Here is a 13,629-nt window from a genome sequence, read left to right as displayed (position 1 = left end):
GGGAGGTAAATGCCCCTAAAAAGGTCAATGCCCGTTCCCTTATGCACATATTATATGACATCACGGTCACGCCAATACTTGTGTCCAAATGCTTCAAAACATGCCTTTTCTTTCATTGTTGATGCTGGGTCTGGAAAATAACCTTTTCATCCTGAATTAAAAGTCTTGAATTTCAATATATCAACACTGAGGGAACCCTGACGGATTGATAATCCAACACAATTGTAGTTTAGAAAAGGTGTTCCTGGAGGAATTTCTCAACCAAGGCTTCCTATACAATGAGTTTTCTCCTGGCAACTTGAATCCAGTGTAATGACCATTGGCTGGAAAATCACTTCTGATCCTTTGGACTGCACATGATGGTAGCACAACCCTGACGTGTCTTGCTAGGAACCCCAAGTATCATTGAACCTGTTGACCGTAGGCTATGTATCTGTACTGCCTGGGAAGAAATTTATGAAAGTTCAAAATGTATTAATGTTGGCCATGATGTCCACAATAACAAGCAGGCATACAATGTACAGTTATGGTTACATTTGTTGAGATTTTACACCTTCCGTGTATCATGAGACATTCTTTTGTTTCAGAAAATTGATTTGCAAAACTCCAGGCCAAAGTACTAGCCAAGTAATAATGAGTATGAAATAACACATATGCCTACCTAGCATGGCTGCATAATGCAACTTACATCCCCGAGCCAAACTTTCAGTATGCAACAACCCTACTAGTACTACACACTCTACATATGGGTTGTAAGTTACCGTATCACAACGCACAATACGGTTTAGGGTGTTCCGCGAATTCCAACAAGACATGCACAAAATGGACTGGATTTTGTTTTTAAATGCTTCGTTAATAAATTCTTACCACGTTGTATGTTCCTTGCAATGGTTTCGAACGGATTTCGTCTTCGATATGTTGTGGAGCTTCAATTTCGGCTCGTTTAACAGGCTCGAACTGATACGGTTCTAACACCTCCGCTCCACCCTCAACGTTCGGTTCAATATTGGAATGATCATCGCCTTCACTCTCTGCTTCGAATATGAGAAAGGGCACTCTAATTATAGCCCAATTTCACTGCCTAGTGAAGAACCATTATCACTTTGAACTTCGGTTGCCGCAATTGGTTCTGGATCCGCCATTTCACAGGAAATTTTGATTTGATATCGCACTTGTGATCGGTGTTTTGTTTAGTAACTACTAGTGGTATGTGTACTTGTCTACTGTGTACGTGAATGGTATATTCGGAGGATCGTAAATGTGTTCAAAACGTGACGTCACATGACGTCATGCGAATCGGAAAATTTTCGAGTAAACAAAGTTTCAAACGCCGAAAAGGGTAAATTCATTCTCAATTTTCGACTTGAAAAATCAAGTTTTAAACTGGCAGAATGGTTGATACATGTTCTAGAGAACATTCTTTGATGGATCCCAAAAATATAGGACTTTGAAATTTTCGTGTCATGGCCACTTTAAGTATTTTCTCCAGCAAAAAACTACTAGACTAACATGCTTCTACCTCCTGTAGTACAAAATGCCCGCGAAAATCGCGGCACTTGTACCCGTCAAAAAATGTATGGCAAAAACGGCGTAAACCGAACAAAATTCAAACAAACAAAACCCATTGAAATATCAAAAGATACCTAATAAGTGCATCCAAAAGGGATGGGAAATTGGTTCCAAGCCGACTCCTTACGCAAAGGGTAACACCTCTTCGAGATACCAAGAAGAAATTCCAGGAAGAAGAAGCTCCATGGGAAAGCATGCAGCTACTTTTGAATTCTTGTTTGGGCGGAGTCTGAGATGTAGGACTGAGGGCGTAGTTCAAAATTCTGGACCTTTTTGGTCTTTTGTAATTCCTAGGAATAACGCGAACATTCCAATAGAAAAACGAAGCAAACATACATAACAAAACCCATATCAAACAGCCTTTCCTCTGATAAATCCTTAAGCCTTGGGATATCCTATAGTATTCCATCCAGAAAGCTAGACTAACATACTTTTACCTCCTATACAGAAAAAGCCCGCGAAAATCGCGGAACTGGTACCAGTGAAAATTAATCAATGGCGAAAACGGCGTAAACCTAACGAAATTCCAACTAACAAAACACATTGAAAAATCAAAAGATACTTAATAAGTGCTCAAAATAGTGGCGGAAATTGGTTCCAAGAGGACTTCTTAAGCAAAGGATAACACCTCTGTAAGATACCAAGAAGAAATTCCACGAAGAAAAAGCTCCATGGGAAAGCATGCTGCTACCTCTGAATTCTTGATTGGGTGGAGTCTGGGATGTAGGATTGAGGGCGCAGTTCAAACAGGTTACCAGCAAGGAGGTTACGTTAATGTGGATAAGTCCAAGTTATTTGCATTGTCACATTTCAAAGACTTGAAATTTTCTTAAATGACCAAAAAAAAAAAAATCTGGATCTTTTTGGCCTTTTGTTATTCCTAGAGAAAACACGAAAATTCCTAGAGAAAAACGATGCAAACATGCATAAAATACCAAATAACAAACAGCCTCTCCACTGATTAATCCTTAAACTTTGGGACATCCTATAGTATTCTCTCCAGTAAGAGCTACTAGACTAACATGCTTCTACCTCCTATACAGAAAAAGCCCGCGAAAATCGCGGAACTGGTACCCATGAAAATTCATCAATGGCGAAAACCGAACAAAATTCCAACAAAGAAAACACATTGAAAAATCAAAAGATACTTAATAAGTGCTTCATAAAGGGATGGGAAATTGGTTCCAAGACGACTTCTTACGCAAAGGATAACACCTCTTTGAGATACCAAGAAGAAATTCCAGGAAGAAAAAGCTCCATGGGAAAGCATGCAGTTAGTTTTGAATTCTTCATTGGGCGGAGTCTGGGATGTAGGATTGAGGGCGTAGTTCAATAAATGTTACCAGCAAGTTGTTTAGGTTAATGTAAATATGTCCAAGCTGATTGCATTTTGACAATTCAAAGGCTTTAAAAGTTTCTTTAATGACAACAATAAGACAAATTTCTGGATCGTTCTTGCTGCATGTATATTGCTAGAGGTAACACTTTACCATATACAAACAAAATACTGTTGTAACTTTTATTAACAAAGTATTTGAATTAATATGCACTGTAATGTATGGGACCACAGAAAGTTGTTAAATGTGTAAACTTGTGCTCAAAACTGAATATAGAATAAGAAACTAAACATATATTGTTCATCATTCAAGAACACATTAGTCAACCAATCTCATACTTCTAGCTGAAAACTGTATATACTATCATGTGGCACAGTATCAATGAAAATATTACGTACAGTATTTCTTATGCAATATATAACATAAATAAAGTGTGACGTATATGACGTACATTTTGCCCATACGCAAGCTTTCTTGCAAAGTAATATTTTGTATAAATTTGTGTGACTAATGACAATGTTTGGTGCCAAGAACAGCTTCACACTTTGAGCAATGAAATCAGTGGCGGAGCGTCCATACAGTCAGAGGGGGCGGATGCCCCCGCCCCCCCTGACGGACTCAAATGGACTACTGGCGCCCTTTTCAGCTTTTTACCACATTTTACTTATTCGCGATTATTGACTTTTTCATTGCGCTCTTAAATACCTATTGACATTTGTCACATTTTGTTGGTGTAATTTTCTGACAAAATGGCCATGACACCTATTTATTCTTTGTTTATCTGCAAATCAGCTAGGCCCGGAAAGGGTCATTTACGGCCATATAGGGAGTATCTTTACTCAAAAAATGTCTGTACGCTCCGCGCCAACCTGTGGTGGCGCTCCGCTTAGATAGTATCGAAAGCGCCCCTACAGACCATTCTCGCGCCCCCCTGACCAATACCCCTAGCTCCGCCGATTCATTAAGATTAATGATTTGCATGATTCAGCAAAATGAAAAAAAATAAATGTTTTTTCCCACAACACTGTATATTTCTCTTCAAAACCAACATACAGACTGTACTTCTTCAGCGAGAGAGAAGAGGCAGGTGCATTTATAGTAGGCTGAAGACAGGTAAGAGAGGAGCAAAGTAAATTTATATTTTCCATGTTAAGTCTCTTTTGGAATCACAAACTTAGATGTAGCCTTATAGTGACACCTGTTATTCTATATTTGAGGGATATTCAAATTTAAGGCTCACAGGGACAATAGCTTGGAATTGCCACCAGGAAACTGCATTTATAGTAGGTTGGAGATGGGTAAGAGAGGAGTGAAGTAAATCTGTATGTTGCATGTTAAGACTCTTTAGAAATCACAAACTTCATATCTAGCCTTACAGTGATACCCGTTATACCACATTTGCAGATATTTAAATTAAAGTTCACAAGGGACAATAGCTTGGAATTGCCCATGAGGAAAGTGCATTTATAGTAGCCTGGAGACAGGTAAGAGAGGAGTGAAGTAAATTGATATGTTGCATGTTAAGTCTCTTTAGAAATCACAAACTTCATATCTAGCCTTACAGTGATACCCGTTATACCACATTTGCAGATATTTAAATTAAAGTTCACAAGGGACAATAGCTTGGAATTGCCCATGAGGAAAGTGCATTTATAGTAGGCTGAAGACAGGTAAGAGAGGAGTAAAGTAAATCTGTATGTTGCACGTTAAGTCTCTTTAGAAATCACAAACTTCATATCAAGCCTTACAGTGACACCTGTAATTCCATATTTGAAGAATATTTAAATTAAGTTCACAGGGGACAATAGCTTGGACTTGCTTATGAGGAAAGTGCATTTATAGAAGGCTGGAGATGGGTAAGAGAAGAGTGAAGTAAAGCTATATTATCCATGTGTAGTCTCTATAGGAAATCAAAAACTTCAGATGTAGCCTTAAAATGACCCTTGTATATTCCTAAACTTACTGGTTAGGATATTTATGAGTGACGAGCTTACCTGTCTCCTCACAACCTTAGCACCCATTCTACCGTGCCTATACAGTAATGGCCTTGGTAACCCTTAACACTGCACCCTCCATGACTTGCTCCCCTGTCATTGCCCTTCCTTCTCATAACACCATCTCCTCCCTTAAGTGGCCTCTGGAGGAGTGGCCCAAATTCACCTGTGACCCCTGTCTGCCCGTCGACGCCCTCTTGTGGTGGTGGGGGCGCCTGTCCCCGACACTTCTGGGGAGCCGCCCTACAGAGACATGCAGGCGTCCCTATGCACTATTCACTCACAGAGAGGCATGTTTGACGATAGGGTAGTGATTGGGGATGTCTATCTGGTAGGATTCGCGAGTCAGGTCCCAGAAGTGAGACAGGTAAGCTCGCCACTGTTAAATATCCAACCAGTAAGTTTGGAATATTTACATTGCTCCTCGCTTACCTCTCTCCTCACAACCTTAGTACAGAGTGGCACTGCTTGATGGTGGGAGGCCAAGGGTTGGGACCTAGTACCCACCAGACTTCGCATCACCGCACTACCAATTACCGCCTAGGCCTGTAGTGTGTCCAATTAATAGCAGACATCTATGGGAATGATGGCAAACAGAGCTGTTGAGGCTGCGACGCCCCTGATGTTGTGTGCTCTTGCTCCCCCAGATCGCGTTGTGAAGGGACGGATGGTTTCCACCAGCCAGCGGGACAGGGTGTCCTTTGATGCTGCCGAGATGAGGCAAAATGAATAGCAATGTCGTCAACCCGAAGTGCCTCTGTTGTGTGGAGGTACCATTTCAAGCTCTGACAGGACACCACCTCATGTCCTCAGGATCTGAAGATAGATTCTGTGGGATGTAGATGTCCCCCAGAAGGATGTTGAGGACCTGGTTTATGGCCAGAAAAGACAGATCGGGGACCATCCTCACCCCATGGATATCGAACCTGATGTGAGTCTGCTGGATCGAGAAAGGGTGGAGACAACTCCTCCTCCGTGCTGACACCAATGCAACAAGGAGCAGCTTCTTCTAAGTCAGAGCTGCCAGAGAAGACGTTGCCATCGGTTCATATGGACGTTTAGTTAGGGCTCTTAAAACTGTTGGGAGCCCTCAGGATGGAACCAGCACTCTGACCTGTGGGCGCCTGTTGGCCATCCCTCTAATAAGTTGAGCAATGTCCCCATTGTTACCCAGTGTGGAGCCGTCAGGAAACCCTTGATGAATTGCTGAGATTGCCGACCTGTAATTTTTTATTGTCCACACTTGTTTCCATTCTTGAAAAAGGGAGTAGGGAAAATTCGGCTATCTGCACTAGAGGTGCCTCAGTAGGCAGTACATCATCTCGCCGGCACCATTCTCAAACTTCCGCACGCGGGAATCGAAGTCGCAGCAGTCGTTCTTTGTCTAGTCTGGCAGCCACTGTGGCAGCTGCCTCCTAAAAGCCTCTCTGTCTGAGGCCAGTCCGAACAACTTCCAGGCAACTAACTAACCACAGCCCTTTGATGTCTACTGTAGGTGTGTGAGTGGCCCCTGTCTCTGATGGGGAGTTGGAGTATCTTGCCCAACCAGGATCTGTGAGGCCAGAATCGGGCTACTAGTATGAATCTGCCCCTGGAGGAGCAGATTTTCTTCATGACCTAGAAAGATGAAAGCTTCCAGGAAGTCCCATGACAGCGACATGGCATCGGTGTGGTACACCTGGGGGTGGAACCGAGTGGAACAGAAGGTGTATGAAGATGTATGCCACTACCGTGGTTGTGAAAGTGCTCTTGGGCCCACTTGAATGCTAATGTCTCCAAGACATTGAGGTGAAGTCCTCTCTCAGTTGGAGACCACGTTTCCTAGGCGGTACGATTGCTCCAGTGAGCCCCCCATCCTGTCATTGAGGCTTCGGTCGTGTCCGACATTTTCTGGTGGTTTGTGGTGAAGGGAACACCTCTGCTCCAGTTCTCTTAGTTGTAAGTAATGTCTTTCGACCTGGGTACTGGCGCCGTCTTGTCCAGCCATTTGGGGTCGGTTGATTTCAGGATGTGCAGCTGTAGTGGCCGCATGTGCAGCCTGCACAACTGGACCACATGACAATACTGGCAATCAACCCTAGGGCTGGAAGCCACGTCGTTGTAGTTGATGTCTGTTGTGCCACAATCAGTCTTGTGGTCTCAGATGACTGAGGTGATCCTCTCCTCTGAGTGTCTGGCGAACCCGGTCGTGAAGTCTGTGTCTGTGTAGGTGTCAGACGGACTTCTCTATGTTGACAATCCAGCCCAGTTCCTGGAGGATCTACACCATCTTGTGGACGTTGTCGGCTGCTTCTGACTGTGACTGCCCTACTACAAGCCAATCGTCTAGATAGAGTGAAACCCCTCATCTTCTGAGGTAGGAGACTATCGTTCCTGCTATTCATGGAAATCTTGACTTGCATTGTTGAATGTTAGGAATCGTTGGTGGCCTTCGTACATGAGGATGTGCAGGTAAATGTCCTTCAGGTCTACAGTCGCTGCCCATATGCCCTTTCTCAGTAGGGGTATGATTACTTTTAGAGTTTCAATGCGGAAGTGTATTGACCTGACATAATTCAAAATGAAGAGTATTAAGTTTAGGATGGTACCGTCCCATTTTTTGGTAAGAAAAAAAGGATGACCGGAAGAGGGGTCGTGCCTCTACCGGTGCCTCTACAACTGCTTACTTGGCCAGCAGAGCCAAAATCTTCCTCTTGAGAGCTAAACTTTGGACGGGTCCGTGGATGTTGGAGTCAGTCTGCCTCCGCCACTAAAAGGCGTGCTGGAGGTGAATTCGATTTTGCACCCCCCGCGCAACTGCGTCTAACACCCACTTGTCCCCGCCTATGTATTCCCATTGCTGGGAGAAGCTTGACAGTCTCCCCCACCTGCGGTTTTGCCAAGGTGAGGTGGGCACCCATAGGACCGGGCGTGAATGACGGAGGGTGGAGGAGCAGTTGTTGTCCCATCTGGTCGTACATGCCAAGCCTTGGCCTGTTCCTCTTGATGCCCACGGACGTCGACTTGATCAACTTTGGCCTCTGCCCCGTGGGGCGCCTTTGCCTGATGTTCTGGGGACCACTGATCTCCCTCCTCTGGCAGCCCTATTATCCCTTGTCCGTAACAGTCTTGGCCTGTGTCTTTCCATTGTCTGGAACTCGAACTTGGCAAGGTTTCCAGCAGGAAGCTGCTGGAAACAGCTGGAAATTAGGTCGTCCCCAAGGGGCCACAGCGCAAGCATTCTGACCTTGGCTTCCACCGACTGCCAGGGGATGGCGGAGATGTTTTCCTGTCTGGCCTTTACAGAACGTGTGACAAACCTCGCTAGCTGGTCATAGGTCAGTCTGACTAGCAGCCCTAGGAGCAGCAATAGTTGTCCAGCCTCGTTAGGTGACACCTGGTTCTCGTCCTGGGGGAGCTGCTGGTGGTAGCTCATCAGCACTTTGGTAGTCAGCATAAGGAAGGAGGCAAACTTCATTCCTGAGCAGGCCGCCGTGTCAACGTACACCAGCAGCTCCTCCAGTTTCCGTTGTGATATGGTTCCTAAATACTTGGGACGAAGAGGTGCCTTGTTCTGCCTTCAATTTCTCTTTGCCTCCCAGGGATCATCGGGACTCTGACTGATCTGTCTGCCCTGGCCGGAAACGCAGTTCACTTCCTCTTATTGGCAATGGTTTTGAATCTATCAAGACAGGCCACGTCGACCCGCATGGTGGATCTCGGTTTGCTTGACGCTTCTCCCCATACGGTTAATCTTGACACCAGGGCCGGATTCTGCGTCTGCGGGTCTTGTTCCTCGAAACCCAGGTGCCTCTGGAAGATTTCTGCAGCTGATGCTATTGGCTTGGAAGGTAGCACTCCCCTGTCATGGGAGCCTCTTCCAATTCACCGCTCCGACCGAGCCTCTCCTCAATGGGGTGGAAGTCCATATGGTCTGTCGGATTGCCTCCTCATCTTCCAGACCCGAAAGGTTGACACGCCCTGCAGGCCAGGACATCGTCTCCGACCGCTCCCCTTGACGGATTTGGAGTTGGATGTTGAACCGTGCTTGGGGTTGGTGAGACGCGTTCCATGTCTGCCCCCTGATCTCTGACCTTCTCTCTCTAGTTAGGGACGCAGGCCTTTTAACTCAGACAGCCACGCTGGCTCCTCCTCCTGGATTCCGATGACTTGTCAGAGGATGGTGACAGTCGTCTTCACCCGTTGCGCCTTGGAGACCTCAAGTGAGACCTGACTCTCTCTCTCCTTTGGCTCTCTCTTGGCTGTCTGCTTCTACCTATCCTACTACCTCTCCCTTCTCTGGCTCTTCCCATCTCTCCTACTTCCCCAGCTCCTGGGGACCATTGGGGTGCGGAATCAAATCCAACTTATCCTGCAGCTTGTTCCTCAAGGCCATGAGTCAGCTATTTCCTCCCACTTGGCCTTGGTAAATTAGATGCACACCAAACAGGGGTCTCTCCTAGTGCAGGACCAACACTTGGGGCTTAGTATGGAGCATCCCATGCCGTTCTTGGGCAAAACAGGGAGCAGTTGATGCATTCTTACTGACTCCGTGACATGACTGAAGCCCCAAGTTAAGGAAAGAACTAATTCACGAAGCTTAAACGAAACTAACAAGAGTGATGCGAAGAGTGAGTGGAGGGGAATAAGCTAACAGAGGGTAGAATTACGTAACGTTATCTTACCAAGGTGCCTGCTAGAGGCTTGTGGCTTACAAACTACGCTATGAAAACGGCCTAGAAAACCAACCCCATATTGGAAGAGAGCAACAAGGAGAAAAACAACTTAACCACGAAGTAAAAACCAAGATGCAACACAAAAACATGTATACAAAAATAACGCATGTACAGTAGTGTGAGAAACAAAATGGCAGAAACTAAGGTGCAATTCGCTGAACTTCTACCCCCGCAATAACAGCAAGGAGAAACTTTGTATGAAGGTTTTTCTCACAAAACAGTCCAAAAATCCCTCCCTATACAAGAAATGGATACTTATCATGCTGGAAAGGACATCTACAGTAAGATATCTAGAATCCTATGGAAGAAAAATATCTGATATTGTGAGGACGAAATCCGAAGGAAATATTCCGATGAAAGAAACGCATGTAGGCACTTAAAATGATAGAATGAGAAGGGAGGGCAATTACTGGGGAGCTGGTCATAGAGCGTGCACAGTGTTGAAGGTAACTAAGGACATTATATTCACGGTAGAACAGGTGCTAAGGTTGTGAGGATACAAGTAAGCTAAGAGTGAAGTAAATGTCCATATTTGAAGGATTTTGAATTGGAGGCTTACAGGGGACAGTAGCTTGGACTTGCCCATAGGCAATTGCATGTATAGAAGGCTGGAAGTGGGTAAGAGAGGAGCAAGGTAAATTTATATGTTCCATGTTAATTCTATTTAGGAAATCAAAAACTTCAGACCTTTAGCCTTGCAGTGACACCTATAATTCCACAATTGCAGATATTTAAATTTAAGGTTCACAGGGGACAATAGCTTGGAATTGCCTACCAGGAAAGTGCATTATCGTAGGCTGTAGACAGGTAAGAGAGACAGGTAAGTTAATTTATATGTTGCATTTTAAGTCTCTTTAGGAAGTCAAAAAATTCATATCTAGCCTTACAGTGACACCTGTAACACCATATTTGAAGGAGTTTTAAATTTAAGGTTCACAGGGACAATAGCTTGGACTTGCTTATGAGGAAAGTGCATTAGCATGCTGGAGATGGGTCAGAGAGGAGCAAAGTAAATGTATAAGTTCCATGTTACAGTAATTCTCTTTAGGAAATCAAAAACTTCAGACCTTTAGCCTTGCCTATAATTCCATATTTGAAGGATTTTAAATTTAGGGTTGGAATTGCCCATGAAGAAAGTGCATTAGTAGGCTGGTGAAGGGTCAGAGAGGAGTGAATTAAATATACATGTCGCATGTTAAGTCTCTTTTGGAATCACAAACTTAGATGTAGCCTTATAGTGACACCTGTTATTCTATATTTGAGGGATATTCAAATTTAAGGCTCACAGGGACAATAGCTTGGAACTGCCACCAGGAAACTGCATTTATAGTAGGTTGGAGATGGGTAAGAGAGGAGTGAAGTAAATTGATATGTTGCATGTTAAGTCTCTTTAGAAATCACAAACTTCATATCAAGCCTTACAGTGACACCTGTAATTCCATATTTGAAGAATATTTAAATTAAGTTCACAGGGGACAATAGCTTGGACTTGCTTATGAGGAAAGTGCATTAGCATGCTGGAGATGGGTCAGAGAGGAGCAAAGTACTGTAAATGTATAAGTTCCATGTTAAATCTCTTTAGGAAATCAAAAACTTCAGACCTTTAGCCTTGCCTATCATTCCATATTTGAAGGATTTTATATTTAGGGTTGGAATTGCCCATGAGGAAAGTGCATTAGTAGGCTGGTGAAGGGTCAGAGAGGAGTGAATTAAATATATATGTTGCATGTTAAGTCTCTTTAGGAATCACAAACTTCAGATGTAGGCTTAAAATGACACTTGTAATTCCACATTTGAAGGATATTTAAATTTAACGTCCATAGGGGACAATAGCTTGGACTTGACCATGAGGAAAGTGCATTTATAGTAGGCTTGAGATAGGTAAGAGAACAGCGAAGTCAATCTATGTGATGCATGTTAAGTTTCTTTTAGGAATCACAAACTTCATATCTATCCTAACAGTGACACCTGTTTAAGGTTTACATTTTAAATTTTACAGAGGACAATAGCTTGGACTTGCCCATGAGGCAAGTGCACTTATAGTGGGCTGAAAGTGGAAAAGAGAGGAGTGAAGTATGTATGTATTTAGATCCTCCTGCAAGCAGGAACTCGCGAAGAAGCCATCATTGGCTTATCAAAGCCGCAAGCTGACCAAAGTCAGTATCTTAGATTCATACTTTAACATCCATGATTATGAATATTTTGTCAACTGTCAACAACTCTGTAACTGGACGACATACATTAAACCTGGAGTGACTCGAACTCGGGACCTTATGATTGAAAGTCACCGGCGTTAACCACTGAGCTAAGTAAATTCATGTTCCATGTTAAGTCTCTTTAGATAATCAAAAACTTCAGAACTTTAGCCTTGCAGTGACACCTGTTATTCCACATTTGCAGATATTTAAGGTTCACCAAGGGACAATAGAGCTTGGAATTGCCCACCAGGAAAGTGCATTTATAGTAGCCTGAAGACAGGTAAGAGAGGAGTGAAGTAAATCTGTATGTTGCATTTTAAGTCTCTTTAGGAAATCAAAAACTTCATATCTAGCCTTGCAGTGACACCTGTAATTCCATATTTGAAGGATTTTTAAATTTACGGTTCACAGGGACAATAGCTTGGACTAGCCCATGAGGAAAGTGCATTTATAGAAGGCTGGAGATGGGTAAGAGAGGAGCAAAGTAAATGTTGCACAAACAACCGATGCTTTAAGCTAAAAACAGTTAAGTAATGACATTGTATACAATTTGAAGTCTAGTTTAATTTATAAGTACAGTAGTAGTTTTGACACTAGACTTTCTAATAATTAGAATGGTTGCACATTTTAATATTGCTTACATCTTTGTTATTAATGTCCTACAGTAACAACAAATGGACTCAGTTTTAAACAATATACTGGTCAACTATCAATATCAAATATACAATACTGAAAATATGCTGACCAGTACAAGTCTCATTTTGTATAAATTAATTTAAGTTAGTCTTTTGTAAGGTTGGACAGTTCACGTGGCACCATGGAGAGATGGGATAACATTTAAAACATTTCAAATTATGCTGTAATGATTAGCAATCCAAAGAATTCTGTTTAACCAAAAAGTTATCCTGCACAAAATTCTGCAATTTGTCGTGTTTTTTTCCCTTCAAATATGAATATTGGATATTGGACAATCCTTCCTGAAGTTTCTCCTTTACAACAGTTAGTACAAGCTTCTTCAACAATAGTAGAAATTTCTTTCCTTAATTTGAAAAGTTGAAATTTGTTTTAACATGGAAATCTCTTTTCTGTAAGCTCCCTAATTGTTTACCAGCTACAGTATGGGAGGTAGTGAAGGTCAGCATTTACTTGCAATCATTACACTTTGTTTTCCATGAATTTTTCTGCTTACTATCCCATCGAACTGCGACTTTTCCCAAAATATTACTTATCACTCATTGGCAATATCATTCACATAACAATATGACCATAACTAGGCAATATGAACATGAGTCAAATCATTTGGCAAAAGTTAGGTCTGCTCTAATGGTCTACAGCATGTCAATAACAGGGCAGGAATCAACATTAAATTCATAAAACGAATGGTCTAACTTTGGTAGTACAGATTTTAAGTTAACATATGTTTATTGGAACCTACAGAGGCAGCTAAAGTGAATAATGTCCTACTACTGATATTCCCTTCAACCTAAACCACATGAATACGACTCCTCTTATAGATAAGGAAATGAATAAAGTACTCAAGACTTAATATCATAAATCATCTACAAATTGTGTAGAACACAAAGTTGCACACAAGTAACGTATGTAATGTTTTGAAAATGGCCACCAAGTAATATGTTCTTCTTTCTTAAATGTTGTGTTTTTTAATAGTGAAACTTCTAGCAACTTTCCATGATTTCCATGGGTTTTTTAATGACGTTATCCAATTTTCTATTACTGAACAATGACGTTAAAAGTTAATATATGTTGGTATTATAGTGGATATATTTTCTTTACAACTTGTAACACAACATCACAG

General features: G+C 42.5%; 1 protein-coding gene across 5 annotated transcripts in view; it reads right to left on the bottom strand.

Moving 5' to 3' along the window:
* Nucleotides 1-13,629, bottom strand: part of LOC139960833 (sentrin-specific protease 8-like) — a 39,789-nt gene that overhangs the window by 7,438 nt on the left and 18,722 nt on the right. The window contains exon 6 of one of the 5 annotated variants that reach the window (XM_071959425.1): nucleotides 2,771-9,913. The exons of 3 other annotated variants lie outside the window; for them this stretch is intronic. In XM_071959425.1, the coding sequence (XP_071815526.1) occupies nucleotides 9,906-9,913 (8 nt within the window). In that variant the 3' untranslated portion in view covers nucleotides 2,771-9,905. Of the gene's footprint in view, nucleotides 1-2,717; nucleotides 9,914-13,629 lie in introns of all 5 variants that reach the window. One more of the 5 variants, XM_071959426.1, reaches the window with a different exon arrangement.

The sequence above is a fragment of the Apostichopus japonicus genome, chromosome 20 (assembly GCF_037975245.1).
Source record: "Apostichopus japonicus isolate 1M-3 chromosome 20, ASM3797524v1, whole genome shotgun sequence".
NCBI classification, from domain to species: Eukaryota; Metazoa; Echinodermata; class Holothuroidea; order Aspidochirotida; family Stichopodidae; genus Apostichopus; species Apostichopus japonicus.
The sequence above is the reverse complement of the archived record's forward strand: the minus strand, read 5'-3'. Positions and strand labels throughout refer to the sequence as shown.